Below are 16,394 nucleotides of genomic sequence, written 5' to 3'. Positions count from 1 at the left end.
AAGCGAAGAGAGATGGTTTATACGTTGTGGTTCGCAGTGTATGATCCCACTAACTTAACGCATCGTTAGTAACTTGGCATGGTAATTAAATTTGTTACTTCTTGTGATTATAGTGTCAATCGGATTTTTTAAAGCTGGACAGTTTGGCGCTGGCTTGCTGATCGCGGCCCAATTTCCTTCCATTCACGACCAATACTACCGGCGTTTCGACGCGAATGGACTTGAAATTAAATTCCTAGAAGATAACGAGATTAGTTCAGTTTTATATGCTGCTTTCAACGACGGAATTGGACCATCGGGAAAAGAAACTTACGTTGGCAGAATGGGAAAACATCTGATTAGTGATAAAGGGTTCTGGGATGGCTACGGAATCAGCTATCGTAACCCCTTTACCTTTTGCCAGATTGTAGACTGTGACAGCTACGCATGTCAAATCTTTATCAATCATACAAAATGCACTGCAATAGAAAACGTGAAACTTCAAACACGATAAGTCGCACAATATAAAGCAACACTTTACGGAACACTTACAAGGGCACACAGTCCGAGTCTTGTATCCAGCACACCACTTTGCCGAAAACAAGTTTTTCTAAATTGATTCCGTTTTTCAATTCCTTCAATGGAACTAAATCTAATTTGACAGTCTTATCAGCATATGTGTAAGAGCCTCCTTTATATGGGCCCAGGTGTTTTGCATCCAGTGACTAAAATAATTATAAAATGACGCAGTATTTAACGTGTGTTAGTGTTAACAGTGTTAACGTGTACAGTATTAACAGTGTGTACAGGATTTCACCAAGATTTCATTTAATCTCCATTACCTGGATTATCTGATGTAGTTTCTTCGGTTTAAGTCTTCCCTTACTATCTACCGAATTTTGTACGTCTTTAAGATACGTCAGAAGTTCATCTCGCTTATTCTGCGGTACTTCCCATGTTGGGTCTAGTGACATTGCCTGCTCGAATGACTCCAGAGCTAGCTTGTACTCTTCCTGATACTTCAACGCCTAATTTAAAGCGAAATGGCTACATGAATGTTTACCAATCTCGATTATGAATTTTTTAAAATTAGTTATTGCCATTACTTACCACTGCCTTATTGTAAAATAAGCCAGGGTTACTTCTCGCGACAATGTCCTTTTCCTACGGCAAGAAGAAAGCAGAAAGTATATTCTGTCAGGTTACAGTCGACATTAAAGATTATAAATAACATTTACTGCCTGAGCATACGCAGACATGCACAGCCTTAATGTGGCAGGATTCTGCATGATTGTGAAGAAGGATGATAAATAAGCGTTTCCTAGAATGGCCCAAGAAGTGCCATCCGATATATCGTAAGTCACTGCTTCCTTGGCATACTCCACACCTTGTTCTATGTTCCTTACTTGTTCTTCGTGTGTTTTAGTTTGTTCTTGCCTAAGTACCATAGAAAGATTGCGAAGCGACACCTTGTTTCTTTTCTGCTAGAAAGAGTAATTTGCGCTAAATTAAACATTTCTCTTAAGCAAAATTCAGTGAGAAGAGACATACATGAGGTAAGGCACCAATGAAACAATTTTTCGCTTGTTGAATGTCATCGTTCTTCCAGTAGCACTCCCCAAGTTCATTCCAAGCTTCCACTAGTCTTGGTTCTAATTTTACCGCTTTGCTAAGAAGTTCCTCGGCTTGCGGTACAAACCTGTCCACAACATTCAGGACTTTCCCTTTCAAATAATAATATCTTGCCCTCGCACCATCAATTTCATATCCTTTGCACTCGTCAAACTTTATTAACGTGTTCCTCATCTCCTTTTCGACGTCACTGCTCTTTTGGAGTGCATTATCAATCGAGTGGTTTTCAAAATAATGATCACGAAAGAAATATAGACTCTTAACACTCTCCTGAAATGTATGAAAATGAGGGACAAATTAGACAATGTAATTGTGTAAATTGTAAATTGATACAGACAATTGTAATTGTACCGTTAAGGCCACCATAGGATCCTCTTTCACAATGTTCGGATTCTGAGCTCCTGCAACTACTTTGTCGTCGATTATTGCCGACATTTTCGAAATTCCTTCATCTAAATTATCATGACGATATACTTTATATTATATTCTGAAACGACATAATTTATAGATTTATGCTATCTTAAATAATATTATTTTAGTGCTTTCAAGTACGAGATCAATGAAGTTAGGAAGTTTCCAGTTATAGGTTAAGTAACTGTCAACTACTATCAACCGCACTTGTCAACGACAAGAGCATAACAACTCGAAGCTTGTTCTAAAATTATTGTTACTAGTAATCATAGTTACCAATATTGTAGTATGTTTTTCGAAACACTAGCAGAGATGAGGCGTGGCGCCCTCTTTGACTTCACCCTTCACTTACCATATTTATTTTATCCGCAAATAGGGGGCAAAAAACGGTGAAAGCTAACGTACGAAACCAGAGGACAGCACAGGATGCGATCTCACGATCCTGCCCGTGAGCAATCTCCCAACTCATCTCTGCTCTGCTTTAACACTAGTAGACAGCGCTAATAGCGGATGAAATCCGAATTATAATGGACAAGTTTCCATTTTTTAGGTTAGAAACCAAACTGATTCTCACAGAGGTGAACATCTGTTTATATCTGAATTGATCACGTGAAGTGATGTTTGGTTAATTTAAATTTTAAGCTTCTGTATCATTTTTATTCAGAATTTCTCGAAAATTATGCCTGTATCAAATAATTATACACGCAATGGTAGGGCAGTAATGTCTTCAATGTCTGGAAAACTGTGTTCGGTTTTATTGTTGGAACACTTTGGGCAGATTGTTCAAACAGTGGGAAACGATTTGTTTGAACATGGAACGAAACCTTTGAGTTTTATACGTTCCACTACGGGTCTACCTTTATCAAAGGTATGTCTTATGTATTATTATTGTATTAACATTATCTTTAAAATGTTAAATTATCTTTGTTTTAGGTCAAAGAAGCTCTGTGTGTTCTGATAAAATATGGGATCGTTGAATTCGAGCAACTTGAAAAGTCAGTCAAATATTCTCTGGTCCCTGAAAACATTTTAATGATTCTGCGTTTTCCTAGGTGGGAAATGTAATTTAAATGTTACCTTCATTATCGATAAGATAATATTGTATATTGTTTATAAAAATTACAGGTTTATGTTCATGGCAAAGAAATTCTGTGGCAATGAAGCCGAAATGATGTTAGAAGAAGTACTGAAGCAGGGTTATGAAACTGGATCACAGATAATTATTAAAACGTATCAAAAACTGTTGCAGACTTCCTGTAGGTATTATCGCGTATTGTTAGTTTGAATATAAAATGGCTATTTTCAATATTTCTTCTGATATACTTTGCAGCGGAGCAACTGGTACAAATACCTCAGTTGATCGAAAAGTTTGAATTACTTGTTAAAAACCAATTCCTAATGCGTAGTGTGGGTGTAATAATTGATATGGAAGAGCCATCTGAGAAAACATATTTTAGTTTACCAGATTTTAATTTACCTGCTCTCCAAAAAATGGTGAATGGAAACGATGCTGATCCTGGTGACTCCAAAATATATTGGAAAGTAAATTTTGATAGATTTACTCAGGACCTAAGGTAAATCAAATTACGATTCATTAATAAATTTCATTCGGACGGATCATTACTGTGCAATGTTAATTGCAGAGATCAAGTTGTGATCTCAGCCATTACAAAAAGGCTAGACGAAGATGCTGGTGAATTGATGCGACAACTTTTGTACCTTATGTATCTGCGCACTGCGTCATGGGCAGACACGTCTAATCCTGTACCATGCAGTGAAATAAGAGAGGCAGTGAAGAAGTTAAATTACCCATTACTAACACAATACCTGGATCAATATCTTCGAGTCATCGGTATGAATTAATCTCATTGGTGAATCTGCGTAACGAGTGTGACATTGATTATGAAATCAATGTGGAATAAATACTTTGCGATAGAATTAATTATCTGAAAAAGATTCTACATTTCCAGAAGAAGATCCATGTCATTTTATAAGTCGTGTCGGTGACTCAGGCGGAGGACAGTACAGCGTCAATATGAAGGAAGCTTTCGAGCAATTAGCTTGGGCTACTTTAGAGAACATAGTCCTGGAAAGATTTGGATCGAAAGCTGCTAGAATATTTAGGTAGCCTACTTTGATCGTAAAATATTTATGTCCGCAGCCGTTAAGTTAATTGGATGATTAAAGTAGACCGATTACATGGTGCTTACGTTATGTGCAGATTAGTTAGAATGAAGACATATGTGGAGCAGGAACAAATACAACAATTGGCGATGATACCAGCAAAAGAGGCGAAACATCTAACTTATACGTTACTGCAAGAGAATTATCTCCAGATACAGGAATTGAAGAAAACGAGCGTATCTGCTGCGCCAACAAAGACGTTCTTCTTGTTCCACATCGATTTGAATCAGGTTGTGCGAATGGAAATCGATCACTGCTATCAAGCATTGTACAATTCTATACAAAGGCGAGAGCATGAATCCAATGTAAATAGAAGAATGATAGACAAGCAATTACGAATACAGACTCTAACCAGTAATCTGAAAGAACATGGAGCCACCGAAGAACAATTAAACGAGGTAAACTGAGTAACCTACCTTTCCTAGGCATCGTAGACACCATATTTCTCGTAATCATTTAATAAACACATTTCTAATCCGTCCAATTCACAGATCGCAGAAATGATGACGCCGTCAGAAAAGCAACAATTGGAAAAGGTACAAAACGTAATCAAGAGATTGCGCGGTTGCGAGTTGCAAATAGAGGAAACGTTATTTATATTGTTAATGCATTTAAAATACGCGAAATAAAACTTGAAAGTGAAAAAGAGAAAATAGGCCCTGTTAATATCGCATACGATTAATACAAATTGAGCCCCTACTCTTGTAAATATTATTTCCAAAGAGCAAAAGGAAATATTTAATAACAGACAGTCGACATAGATCGCCATAATTGGCGATGACATATTCAAGTCAACGCAGCATCGTTCATTTATATAGGTATATATTTATATATAATAATGATTACGCATGTAAAATACAAACAACAAAGAGTACCTAACNGTTTATAATAGTGTCGTTTTCTATGTGATACAGTGCATTTGATGTCACTATCCATGGTGGGAAAAGTCACACCTAGGACCGACCGACTTTAATCGACGTGTCGTCTGATATGAATAATTATGTATATATGTATATAACATTTATCAAGACGCTTCCCAACGACGACGGTCCCCGCCGTTGCGGCGCAATTGCGACTTCCGCTGCACACCGTCTACACGTGGCAACTAAACGGAAACTCTCCCAACGAAAATGTACAACACTTAATTTAACGCGTTCTCGGAGAGGAGAGGTAAGAACGCGAAATCATGTACAGCAGACCCTCTCTCTAGCGAAGTTCTAACGACAGTAACACATTCTTGTAGCAATAATCGCAACAACGGATCCCGGCAAAATCGTCGACGTTAATCAAGCACCATGGTTCGTCATCATCAAGGACGTTCCAGCCCCCGTTCAATTTTCCTGCTGAGTGGCTCGTTTTTTACCTCTCTCTCTTTCTCTTTTTTTTTCTTTCTTTTTCCTCTTTTCTTTACGCAGAGAGGTCCCACTGTAACTGGCTCCGACTCGGTAAGACGGCCAATACACGGAGGAGTAATCAAGAAACGGATCGACCCCCGTTAACGAAAAAGTTCTCCCGGAATATTCAGCGAAAGGATCAAGAGAGGTCCAGGCCGAAACTGGGTCGTTCTTTGTCTCCTGCATCGGTGAATCGCAACGGAGGATCGCATTTTTTAAGGAATCTCACCGAGAAGCCCAACAACGCGCTCATCCCTTCCTAGCGGTGACTTTTCCATTCCGAGTTCATTTATACCATTTAATTGCGTTCCCTCATTTAGCTACGTATGATGTTACGCTATATTAAGGCGATGTCAAAGTTACGTCGAAGTGGCCTCGTTAATGAAACTCTTCCCCAGAGAATATTTTCTTTTAAATTTGTTTATAGATTTAAGTTAAGACGCTTCAATTCCATGGGTGTCGGGACTTTCCTTATGGTCTCTGTAATCACTGTGTAATGTTTGAAACGATTCGGTACACCCACTTTGGAGAAAGGTTTCATGAACGACCGACCCCTCGACCACTTTCACGACCCCTTAAGAAACTCTGACCTAGTCATTATCTGCGATATTTAGCCTGGCTCGTCGTAACTAGACAACGAGTCTCGTATTCTGAACCCCTTTAATGAGTAATGTCAAGTTCATTTGTCACGTGGCAAGGCCCACGGAGAAAGTCAGCCTTGCGGTGCCGTGAAAGATAACCGAGATTTCGCCGACTGTGCAATTTAGCGCGGTTTGGATTCCTCCTTTTCTTCTTCTTCTTCCCCTTTTCGCCCCGTGTCTAACTATTAATTACTCGCAAACGCGTGTTTAACTAGATAATGTCAGGCCAGGGCCACGATTAGGGAATAATGTCGACGGCTCGCGGAATTGCGTATCTATTTACACGGTCGCCTCGGTACATATACAGGACGTTATCACCTAGCTAACTTGTCGCCTCTACGAAGCTAAACGTATGGATTTTCATTTAGGTGGAGCGCAATTACTTCCTTACACCTATACCTCGTTATCGTTCGTTTCCTTTTTTTTCTTTTTACCATTAACAACAACGTACACGTAAATGAATCGCGAGTGCTTGGAATATCGAGACTGGATGGTTAGTTTTCATTACGTAAGGTATTATCGTTAATATTATTAGTGTAATTTGATTTTATAATTTACTATTCCTACTTGTCCGAGAAGGATTCCGCCGCTCTAAGGGAAAGACAGAGAGAGACCGGAAGCTCGCAAGGGAGGGACCACCGGAAGTGTGGAAAAGAACCAGTCGCGACTTCGACAAAAGGGTCGATATAAACATCCCCGAAGGCGCGTTCGCCAGCGGCCCGAAAAATCCTTAATTAGCCAATCAATCTCGAGGCAGTAGGAGGATAATTAAATTGGAATCCACCGGGAGAAAGGAAACGATTATCCCGATTGCCAATCCCAGCCTGTGCAGGTAACCAACGACATAGGTAGTTACTTAATAATTAATTTATTAAACAATTCACCGGGGCGATCGCGCCATCGGGGCCATTTAAGGGAACATTGGCAAAAACGTTAACCGTCGTGGGAAAGATCATTTGCCAATGATAGAGAACCCTCCATCCAAGAAGCGGAGGAGAGCGATTTCCAAGATGTTCCTTCTCCTTTACTTTCCCTCTATCCTCCTACTACTCTCCCCCTTATTTTTTCACATTTCTTTTTTTCTCAAGTGGGACTATTAATTTCACTATCAGGAGATCCAGCGCGCCGGCAAGGAGGATCATTAAACAACGAGGAAGGAGACTTCAGGAAGACCGACCGAAGGATTCCGGGGGACGTGTAAAACGCGGATGAGAAATGCGAGTGACCTAGAGATGCGAAGATCCGATTGAGTATTAGATCGGCAGACGATCGTCTCAGCCTGCCGGAGTGGTCGCATAAACCGTATACCACTATTTAAGCCTAACTACTTAAATAACATAACAAATAGCAGCCGAGGTGTCGTTAGAGTAGCGAGTAACGGAAGAGACAGGGTTGACGATGGTAAATAGCGGTGTAATAGAGTAATTAGTAGTAGCGGCAATAGCGATAGTGGCAATAGTATCGTTTACAGTTAACGTTATCGGCCTATGCATATATATATATAAATTCAAATATATATATATATATGCAATTGAGTGTAATTACATACGCGACTATGTAGGTACATCACAATTAATATAGTTACACTGTACATTAATTATAATAATATATAATATGTATATATGTATATACGCGGTGCTACGGCCCGCCATTCGGCGGACGCGGCCCGATGCATTGTACAAATCCATTATATACATTAAATAAATATTATGTCAACATTAAGCTAGCCTAGACCGCGCTGCGCACGCGCCCGACGGTTCTGCCACTCTGTCTCTCTTTCGCACGCACTTTTTCTCTCTTTCGTTCGCCCTTGCCATTTTCTCCCTCCCGTTTCTTTATAAAATTATATTAGGTACCTTGTATCATAATTGCACTGATTCTAAATAACGAAGGGGCCGCGGAAATCAATGTAGACGTTTAATGTTAAGTCGGGCCCCGGGATTATGTCGAGCCGACGATTATACAGGCGATTATCGGAGCTAGAGGCTCCCCGGTTAGTCCTCTCGCCCTCGAAAGCGCTATTTGGCACATAAGTATTATATCACATCAAGCTCCTCCCTGCTGATTGCCCGATATCCTCGCGTTGCCCGACGACCGTCCCCGTCCTCCTCTTTACTGTGATTTACCCGTCTATATGCGTATATTATATAATTACGTACACTGAGAAATAAATACGAGAGAATTCATTTTACCGAAGAAGCAGTACCAAAGAGACTTCTCGTTAATCCGACGACTAATTATTAGAAGAACACTCACTGGAAGAAATTCAAGCTAATTGTCACAATCCCAAGGAAGCATCCAATTTATTGAGTCATATGACTATTCCTCGAATTTAGGATATATCTCTCCCTCTCTCTCTCGTCCGATGGATTTTGCCTTTCTCAGTGCAGCGCATTGTTCCATGGCGGTCCCGTTATATGCTTAATAATTATATAATAATGTCATATATCCCAGGATGGGAACATCGCCGTCGATCCGACCGTTTTTCCCGAGTCTCGACTCGGCGGCGCGAAAACGATGAAAAAGGTGTTTAATTGAAAACAAAACGACGGGGGAAAGAAGAAAAAAAGGAGAGAAAAAGAAAACAGATATTTATGGGGGGAGACGCGGAAATTAAGGGGACACGGTAACGCGGTGCTCCTGCTAAAACGATATAACGTTACGTAATCATTTCACCGTTAGTCTACGTATCGATTAATAAATAACACTAATTCGCTCGTCGTCCTTACGATGTATATTTTTTATATATATATATATATATATATATATGTAACAGCTTCGCTATAACTCGGCGCTCTTTCTCCCCTCCTCTTGCTCTCCGTTTTTCGCCGCTTTTTTTTCTTTTTCCTCCCCGCGGATGGTGGGCGTTCCTTTTTTACACTTTTCTCCCTTTTCCATAATGGCTCCCGACAGGAAATGCCGGGGCAGAAAGTGTCGCCAGGAAATTGTGTATCACTGGTTAGCGAGAATGTCAACGTTATCGACGGTTTACCGTGAATTCCTGCAAACGCTTTGCATTTCTCTCTCTCTCTCTCCCTAATTCCAAATTTACTCTCTCGGCTATCTTTATAGTTGCATATCCCGAATGCGATTTAAAGCGCGTTAATTAATACCCAATTTCAAGGAAACTCATGATTTCTCGTCGCGTGATATATCGTTCTTTTGGTCAAAGAATTTCATGGAGTCGCCATTATAAAAAGATAAAAAAAAAAAGAAAAAAAAAGGAAAAAACCGCCTGCACGAGTACAGACCCTCGACGCACAATTTTCCCTCCCCGTTTCCCAAAAGGCGTGATCCCGTTCATCCCTCCATTAATATTAGGGTCAATAAATTAACGATGAAAATACTATAAGTACTAAGTGTTTACGTTTAATATGGAGTCGTAAACCCCGGTCGAAGGGGAGAGTTATGCCCTCCTCTTGTTATCGCGAATTATGGCGATTCCCACAAATTGGCGCGGTTTCCGCAAATCCTCCCCCCACCTTCTTTCGTCGGGTCTCCGTGGGCCTGACGCGTAAGGCCCAAAATGCCGGGACCGACTCGCGCCCTTCGCCCGGGAAACTCGCCAATTGGGTCTGGAGTATCCGCGGCACGTAGACACACTAGAAGGAAATAGGAACAAGACCCGGCGTCCTGAAGAGCGGACCCCGTCGCCGTAAATAGGGCCCAAAGTGTCCGGCAAGCTTCGGAAACGGTCAGCAAGATGGGGGAGGAGAAGCGACCCCAGAGACGTTTCCCTCCTCCCTCGCCGCGGCGTGTCTTTTTAATCGTTTCCATAGTTCCCATCGTTTAGCGATTGACAATCTGCATCCCGTCCACACGTCCCGACCGGGCCCAAGGGCCCTACCGTCCTAGATGCGGCCCAAAAGACGCGGCCACGGGGGAAACTTTCCTAACGTGTCCCAGTCGGCGCGCGGGTACTGTCTCTCTCTTTCGGCAGTCTTACGGAAATTAGGTTTAAGATTTTACATACGTACGTCTCTCTCTCTCGTTGTGCGAGGTGGGCTTCTCCTTTGCCTTACACTTTCCTCCTACGACCCCCTACGCACCGCGGCTCGGTCTACGCGTCTCGGAGTGCACTGGGTCGCGTCCCTTGCAAAGGGACCCCCCACGAAGATTCGTTGATAAGCGCTCTTCGGGGCCGAGGTACCGACGCCAGTCGACTGGTCGATTTTGTCAAGGTCTCCAAAAGTCTGGCTCCGGTTCGACACAGGACCCAAGGTTACGAGACGTTACCTTCGGGACCACGGGAGGGGGCCCATTCGCGGCGAGGATTTGTGCGTAAATCGGCACTATGCGCGGATAGTGGGGACTCCTCGATGCGACGAACTGGTACTCCACATCGGGAGTCTTGTCTTGGAGCGGTAAGACCTCTTTGAGTCATGTTTATCCGCCGAGAAGACGAGATACATCGTTCTACACTATCGCCACGAGACTCGAGTAACGAACTACGCACAGCCTGTAGGGGCCTTTAAGGCCGCCAATTCGTACACACTCGTTGATGCGACAAACCGGCCTCACGCACAATGCGTGGTCCGTGCTTCTCGATTCGTGGTGCCCCACCTCAAGTACAAGTTTGTCGCATCGATGAATAGCACTAATTATACCAGATTGGACGACGAGCGTGTGACGGACGCGTCTAAGCGTCTCTCCTCGCGCGGTACAAGGATCTCTTCGAGTGCGACAAGTTCTCCACCGAGACGGCGAAACACCACCCACACCTGCAGCGATCAACCTACACGGTTAATTTACGAGCGAGGAATCGCGCACCAGTCGACCTATACGGACCATTTTCGGCCCACAAACCCCGAATCACGAGGCACGCATAGTCCGTATGGGCCTCACTCGGAGGATCTAGGACCCGTCCCAAGAACCCCGAAGAGGCCCCAAGTCGGGCCCCGGCCCTATATCACACGCGAGTTTCGATTGGTAGCATTTTGATTATTGTATCGGGCCCCGTTCCTCCCCGGGGCCAGGCGAGGCGTCCGCAGAGGCCCCTCGCCTCATAGCGAGAGCAGCGCGGTTGAGCAGGTGAGAAGTCGTGCACCCGGGGAACGGGTTGCTTGGGGGTCGTCCGCCCTAGTCCCCGGGGGGTGGCCCGGCGGGCCCCCGGGGGGTCCGTCCTCCCCCTGGCCGGGCGGGACCGGCGGTCGGCCGCAGGGCTAACTTTGGTTACCAGAATAATTCGTGGGCAAGTCTGGATGCTCCGGGCGGCCACAATGGGGTACCCGGAGCCGCGGTTCAATCCTCGTCGTGGTGGCGGGGACTCGTGTCGAACCCGCCCATGGACCCGGAGTTGTCCGGGGAGAAGGTGATCAGGTCCGGGGGCGAGAGGCTGTCCGGCGAGTAGTACGGCATGGCCGAGAAGGACGGATGGTCCTGGCTGGGTCCGGCGCCGTTCAGCATGCTCGCCGGCGGCGACACCGACGGCCTCGCCGAGGGGCCCGCTCCCCCCGGGTGCTGCGACATGTCCGCCCCCACCGGCGACAGGAACCCCATCTCCGGACCCCCTTCTCGGCCCCATAGCTGCCGCAACTCCTGGCGGCGCTGCCTCATCAGCGACTTGTACTCGGAGATCCGCATCTTCTTCCCGTCCACGATGCAGGTGCGCTTCGGCCGCGGCCTGTACCTGTAGTCCGGGTGCTTCTCCATGTGCAGCTTCGACAGCCGAGACTGCTCCTCGTAGTAGGGCTGCTTCTCCGCGTTCGTCATCCCCTTCCAGCGCGCACCTGCGACAAGGTCCTCGTTTAGACGTTGGATTATGAAACATTAGCCATACTTTGAATCTACCTAACCTAACATTGAAATTTTTTAAATATCTGTAAGCAAATTAAAAAAAAAAAATGAAATTTCACGGTGTCTGGACCTTCCTTGTCGCCTCTATATTTGCATTGTAAAGTCGGAAGGCATTTCGGCGTGCCCAGTTCAGAGGAAAGTTTCATAAATTAGACCTCTGTGAGGGCACTTTCAAATCACCTTAAGGGTTACAATTACAGCTCTGGGATTAAAGTTTGGATCTGAAGGTTATCAGGGAACCTAGGACCTTGGCTTACCGAGTATCTTCGATATGTTCGAGTTGTGCATGTCCGGGCAGGCCTTCAGGATCTTCCTCCGCTCGTCCTTGGCCCACACCATGAAAGCGTTCATCGGCCGCTTGATATGTGGCTTGTTCTCGCCGTCTCGCTTCTGTTGCCGCACCATTTTCGCTGCGAAATGAAGGTAGAACCCTTTAAAGGAGCGCGTTGCATCGATCACCCTGGGACGCCCCTCGGTTGGGTTCTTCGAAAGGGTTCTGTTAAACCTAGGAGCTTACCTTTCTCCGTGATGTCCTCCGGGATCTTGTACCCCGAGTCCCTCCACACTGTAACGAGCATCCGGATACGTTAGTATTCGACATCCGACATTTAATTATAATGGCGAGAGATTTGTTACTAAAGGTAAATCTTGACCTAGACCACTTTAACCCTCTGGCTACTAAGAGCGCCTAAAGGCGCCCGACGTTAGGTCCAATATTGCCTGCACGGTCAGAGGAATTTCGCCCATATGTCGAAATGGCTCCGTGATCAAAGGGTTAAGTGGGTAGAAAGTGACTACTTTCCTCCCTCAGGAGCTAAACTGTGTGACTTGGCACGTAATAGGGAACTTTCGCCACGTTCGACGGGCACTGAAAGTCGGACTTTCGGGGGAGGGAGGATGATAACGTCATGTCGAGAGAAGGAGATAGGAAAATCCGACATACTGTGCTGCGTCGACATAAAGTCCTGTTCCTCCTGCTGGGGCTCATCCCGGGATCCGGAGTGCTTTATGGACCTCTGGGTCTGCGGGGAGGGTGGCATCGCCCCGGCCGTCGGGGGTAGCCCGTAGATCCCGTGCATGACGAAGTGCTTCTCCACAGCTGCAACTGCAGCCGCAGCTGCGGATCCCCCGGGCCCGCCCTCCTCCTTGGCCATCGCTTTGCTCACTGCACAAATTGAGTTTTCGAACCTTCAAACACCTCGTATAATAACGCCTAACCCGCCCACCTTCTACCCTCCGACATACCACTCATACATTTTGGGGACACTTGACAAAACTCCTAAATTTCATACAAAACGTAACAACGAAAGGAGTTATCCTTGCGCCAGTCACGTAGAGCCGTAATCAACTAGTGCATAATCACTACCCTGATAGGAAACTCCACTTTCCAAGGGATATTAATTATTAACTGCTTGCGACAATCTAAATGCCTCCTGCCAAAGAGATGTCCAGTCTCCAGAAAAATTGATCTTCTACGGATTATTATTAAAATGATATGACAGTTTGATATCAAGTGGAAATGACTTCGCGTTACTCGTTACTTGAGATAATAGATTATTAATGGGGAATAAATATGTAGTTTCGAGTATAGCTCATCTACGTATACCAACTCTTCTATATATGTTTCATCTTCGTATAATTGCTGTAAGATTTTTTTTTTTTTCCAGTAAACGTAAAATTCTAGGTCTTAAACTCACTCGGCGAAGAGAGGGTGGTGAGGTGTGGCGGAAGTCCCGCGTAGGGCAGACTCGGCAGGTAATTCCGCGCGAGGGGTAGTCCCGGAGGGAAGAGCTTCGGCGCGGTCGCCGCTAAGGGTTGTTCCTGGTGGCCGCTGCTCCCCGCCCCCGTCGAGTGCGAGTCGCTCCCGGGCGAGGAGGAGGTCGGCGCCCCCGAGGACGAGGACTTGGGCTTGGTCAGGTTGAGCGGCGCGTCCGGGTCCGGGAGCGGCGCCGCGGCGGGCGCCACTGCCGACGACGCCGGCGTCGGCGAGGACTCCTTCTCCATCTGCGTGCTCATCTGCGCTAGGTGGGCCGTTGCCCAGCTCGGACCTTCCTGATGGCCGCTCATCATCTGTGATGAAACGTAAAATAGACGTAAAAAGGACATTTATTAGCATCTATAATTAGCATCTCGCACGGACATTCTAGGGATGAAATAGTGTAAAGAGAGATAGCATCTTGTATTCCCCGGTCCCATTTTGGGGGTCCAAAATGGCGTTATCACCGAAAAGGGTACAGATGAATTTCACTTTGCATATCATGACACTTTCATAAAACCTTAAGGCGATGTGAAAGTGGCGTCGATGAGATTTCCTTCATAAAATCATTTCTCCAAATCAGGTGTACCGAATCGCTCCAAACTTTACAACGTGGATGTGGAGGCTATAAGGAAGGTCGTGAAATATCAATTTTTGGGTGAATTTAAGTTTATAAGTATCTTTTAAAATTCTCCATGAAAAAATGAAATTTCACGAGTGTCCAGGACCTTCCTTGCAGCCCGTTCGAAATGCTTCGATTCGATTAAGGTTGGAGAGAACTCTGACGAGACTTCTTCGACGCTACTTTCATATCTTAAGGTGGGTTTCATCCCGAAGACTATCCTCGGTCGCCCTGAACTCACATTGACGATGGAGTTGATGTGCTTGTTGCCAGTGGTCGCCGTCGACGTGGGTGGGGGCATCTGCGCCGGAACCGGAAGGCCCCTAAGTTGTTCCAGGAACGGGAGGAACATCAGGGACTGAGGCCTCGGCCCGCAGGACTTCCCCTTCGAGATCTGAGCTTGCAGTTCCTGGATGTTGTGCTGCATGATGTGCTCCTGCTGCCGCTTCAGGTGTTCCGTCTGCAGCAGCTGCATGTCGATCTGCTTCTGCAGGTCGGCGGTCAAGTGACCAGGGTAGGTCTGCAATTTGAAAATCAAGATCCACAATGAATAATCCATTCCGAATCCTCGCATACACCAATTGCCAAAAAGGGTATCGCCATTAGATAAGAAAAAGAAATCGTCAAAGAACAAACCGTAAGTATAGTTTGGAAGAAGATAAGCATCCACCCATCTGTGTATCCATAGAAGACTTTATTCCTATTATACCCGGATCAGATAACGTATCCATTAAAAAAAAAAAAAAAAACAATGAACCTTGAGGATCCAGAATGAAATCGGCTGAAGGTAAATAATTGTGAACGGATGAATTGCGAGGGTAAAGAAAAACCCACACTCAATGAAGGAAAAATGGCCTTGGTAGGTCACTCATCGGTTTACCTGTCCGCGAATCAAAGTGCCAATTAAAAAATGAGGAGGGGTAAAGGCGCAATACCAAAATGGGTGACGGTCAAGGGGGCAAGTAAAATGGCCTCTGCCCGTAAAACGCTCATCCACGTACCCAGGGATCAGTCAATGTCCCCATTAAAAAAGGTGCAGCTCGTAATTTCCCGGGCGCGCTCGGGGCGCCCTCCTTCGGGTCGCGCAACAATTTAAAGCCTAGGCCGCGTCATTGTGCGGCCGCGGGGCCCCTTTACGGCCCTGGCTCCGATCCAGATGTGCATCAAGTTTAAAGTCTATTTTAAACGATAAGGAAGACGTTTATTCATCCAGCCAGCGCACCAGCTGAGACGTCACCGTATGTACGATATTAGACGCGCGCGCCCAGCATCGCCGGGCGGGCGCGACCGGCCTGGCGGGTTCGGGAGCGCGTCGCCAGGCGGCGCCCCAGTCGGAGCGGCCGCTCGCGAGAATGAACGAAAGCCTGCCCGCTCGCGCGCGAGTACTATCTTTACCCGAAGACGACCTGAATGAAAGTTACATAAGAGCCTCGGCTCGCGTCGTTTCTCTCTCCCATGCCCACCCCCTCCGCCGAATTCCCCCCGGATCCAGTAATCAAGAAGCGAGATAACGAAAGAACGCAAAAACCAGAAATCAGCCTCGACTACGGTCACCCAACACCCCAGCGAAGACGTCCGACCCAAGTAGGCCTGTAGTGGCTACTCAGGGGGGATTCCGTGAGTGGGAGAGAGAGGGAAGTATAGGGGCTAGCGCGGGGCAGAGAGAGAGAGCGATACCACCATCCCGAATCCGGCCGAGCCTCGATTCGCCGGATCAATTATCTCGGTACGCGGATTCCGCGCGGCGCCCGCTCCGGGAAAGCGGGCGGAAATCCGGGGGGAAGGGAGCAATGGCTAGCGAAACTTCATTATTCATTCGCGGCCCTCGGTTATGCCGATGATACGTATCCGTGACAGCTATACCGCCCACAGGGGCTAAATATAAACAGGCGGGATGCCAGCGGGTCCCATTCACACTCACACACGGGCCCGCGGCGGTCCACTAAGTGAGCGTAAGAATATGAGGAGGCCGTTCTGAA

At 45.8% G+C, this 16,394-nt stretch overlaps 3 protein-coding genes across 6 annotated transcripts in view; 1 reads left to right on the top strand and 2 right to left on the bottom strand.

The window, feature by feature from the left end:
* Nucleotides 1–81: 81 nt before the first annotated feature.
* Nucleotides 82–2,216, bottom strand: LOC105699540 (tetratricopeptide repeat protein 5). Of its 2 annotated transcripts, none has more exons than XM_012424634.1 (8): nt 1,963–2,216; nt 1,531–1,881; nt 1,218–1,463; nt 1,090–1,143; nt 822–1,007; nt 532–704; nt 314–458; nt 82–235 (listed from the first exon to the last, which is right to left on the bottom strand). In XM_012424634.1, exons 1-8 carry the CDS (start codon nt 2,044–2,046, stop codon nt 116–118), a joined length of 1,359 nt encoding a protein of 452 aa, XP_012280057.1. In that variant the 5' UTR covers nt 2,047–2,216; the 3' UTR covers nt 82–115. The 2 variants fall into 2 exon arrangements, with proteins under 2 accessions (XP_012280057.1, XP_012280058.1); XM_012424635.1 differs by having other exon boundaries at nt 1,218–1,460.
* Nucleotides 2,217–2,550: 334 nt separating this feature from the next.
* Nucleotides 2,551–5,687, top strand: LOC105699513 (DNA-directed RNA polymerase III subunit RPC3). 3 transcript variants are annotated; one of them, XM_012424558.2, is made up of 10 exons: nt 2,551–2,890; nt 2,956–3,074; nt 3,148–3,278; nt 3,353–3,596; nt 3,666–3,874; nt 3,993–4,146; nt 4,244–4,604; nt 4,698–5,024; nt 5,121–5,376; nt 5,450–5,687. In XM_012424558.2, the coding sequence occupies exons 1-8, from the start codon at nt 2,702–2,704 to the stop codon at nt 4,833–4,835; spliced, it is 1,545 nt and encodes a 514-aa protein (XP_012279981.1). In that variant the 5' UTR covers nt 2,551–2,701; the 3' UTR covers nt 4,836–5,024; nt 5,121–5,376; nt 5,450–5,687. The 3 variants fall into 3 exon arrangements, with proteins under 3 accessions (XP_012279981.1, XP_012279984.1, XP_012279980.1); XM_012424561.2 differs by having other exon boundaries at nt 3,996–4,146; nt 5,121–5,687; XM_012424557.2 differs by having other exon boundaries at nt 5,121–5,687.
* Nucleotides 5,688–5,834: 147 nt separating this feature from the next.
* Nucleotides 5,835–16,394, bottom strand: part of LOC105699512 (transcription factor SOX-13) — a 53,475-nt gene continuing 42,915 nt past the window's right edge. The window contains exons 4-9 of the mRNA XM_012424556.2: nt 14,657–14,935; nt 13,735–14,107; nt 12,981–13,202; nt 12,555–12,602; nt 12,295–12,447; nt 5,835–11,970 (exon numbers count right to left, since the gene is read on the bottom strand). Coding sequence (XP_012279979.1) covers nt 11,483–11,970; nt 12,295–12,447; nt 12,555–12,602; nt 12,981–13,202; nt 13,735–14,107; nt 14,657–14,935 — 1,563 coding nt within the window. The 3' untranslated portion in view covers nt 5,835–11,482. The remainder of the gene's footprint in view (nt 11,971–12,294; nt 12,448–12,554; nt 12,603–12,980; nt 13,203–13,734; nt 14,108–14,656; nt 14,936–16,394) is intronic.

The sequence above is a fragment of the Orussus abietinus genome, unplaced genomic scaffold (assembly GCF_000612105.2).
Source record: "Orussus abietinus isolate OABI.00-Male unplaced genomic scaffold, Oabi_2.0 scaffold8, whole genome shotgun sequence".
NCBI lineage: Eukaryota > Metazoa > Arthropoda > Insecta > Hymenoptera > Orussidae > Orussus > Orussus abietinus.
The sequence above is the reverse complement of the archived record's forward strand: the minus strand, read 5'-3'. Positions and strand labels throughout refer to the sequence as shown.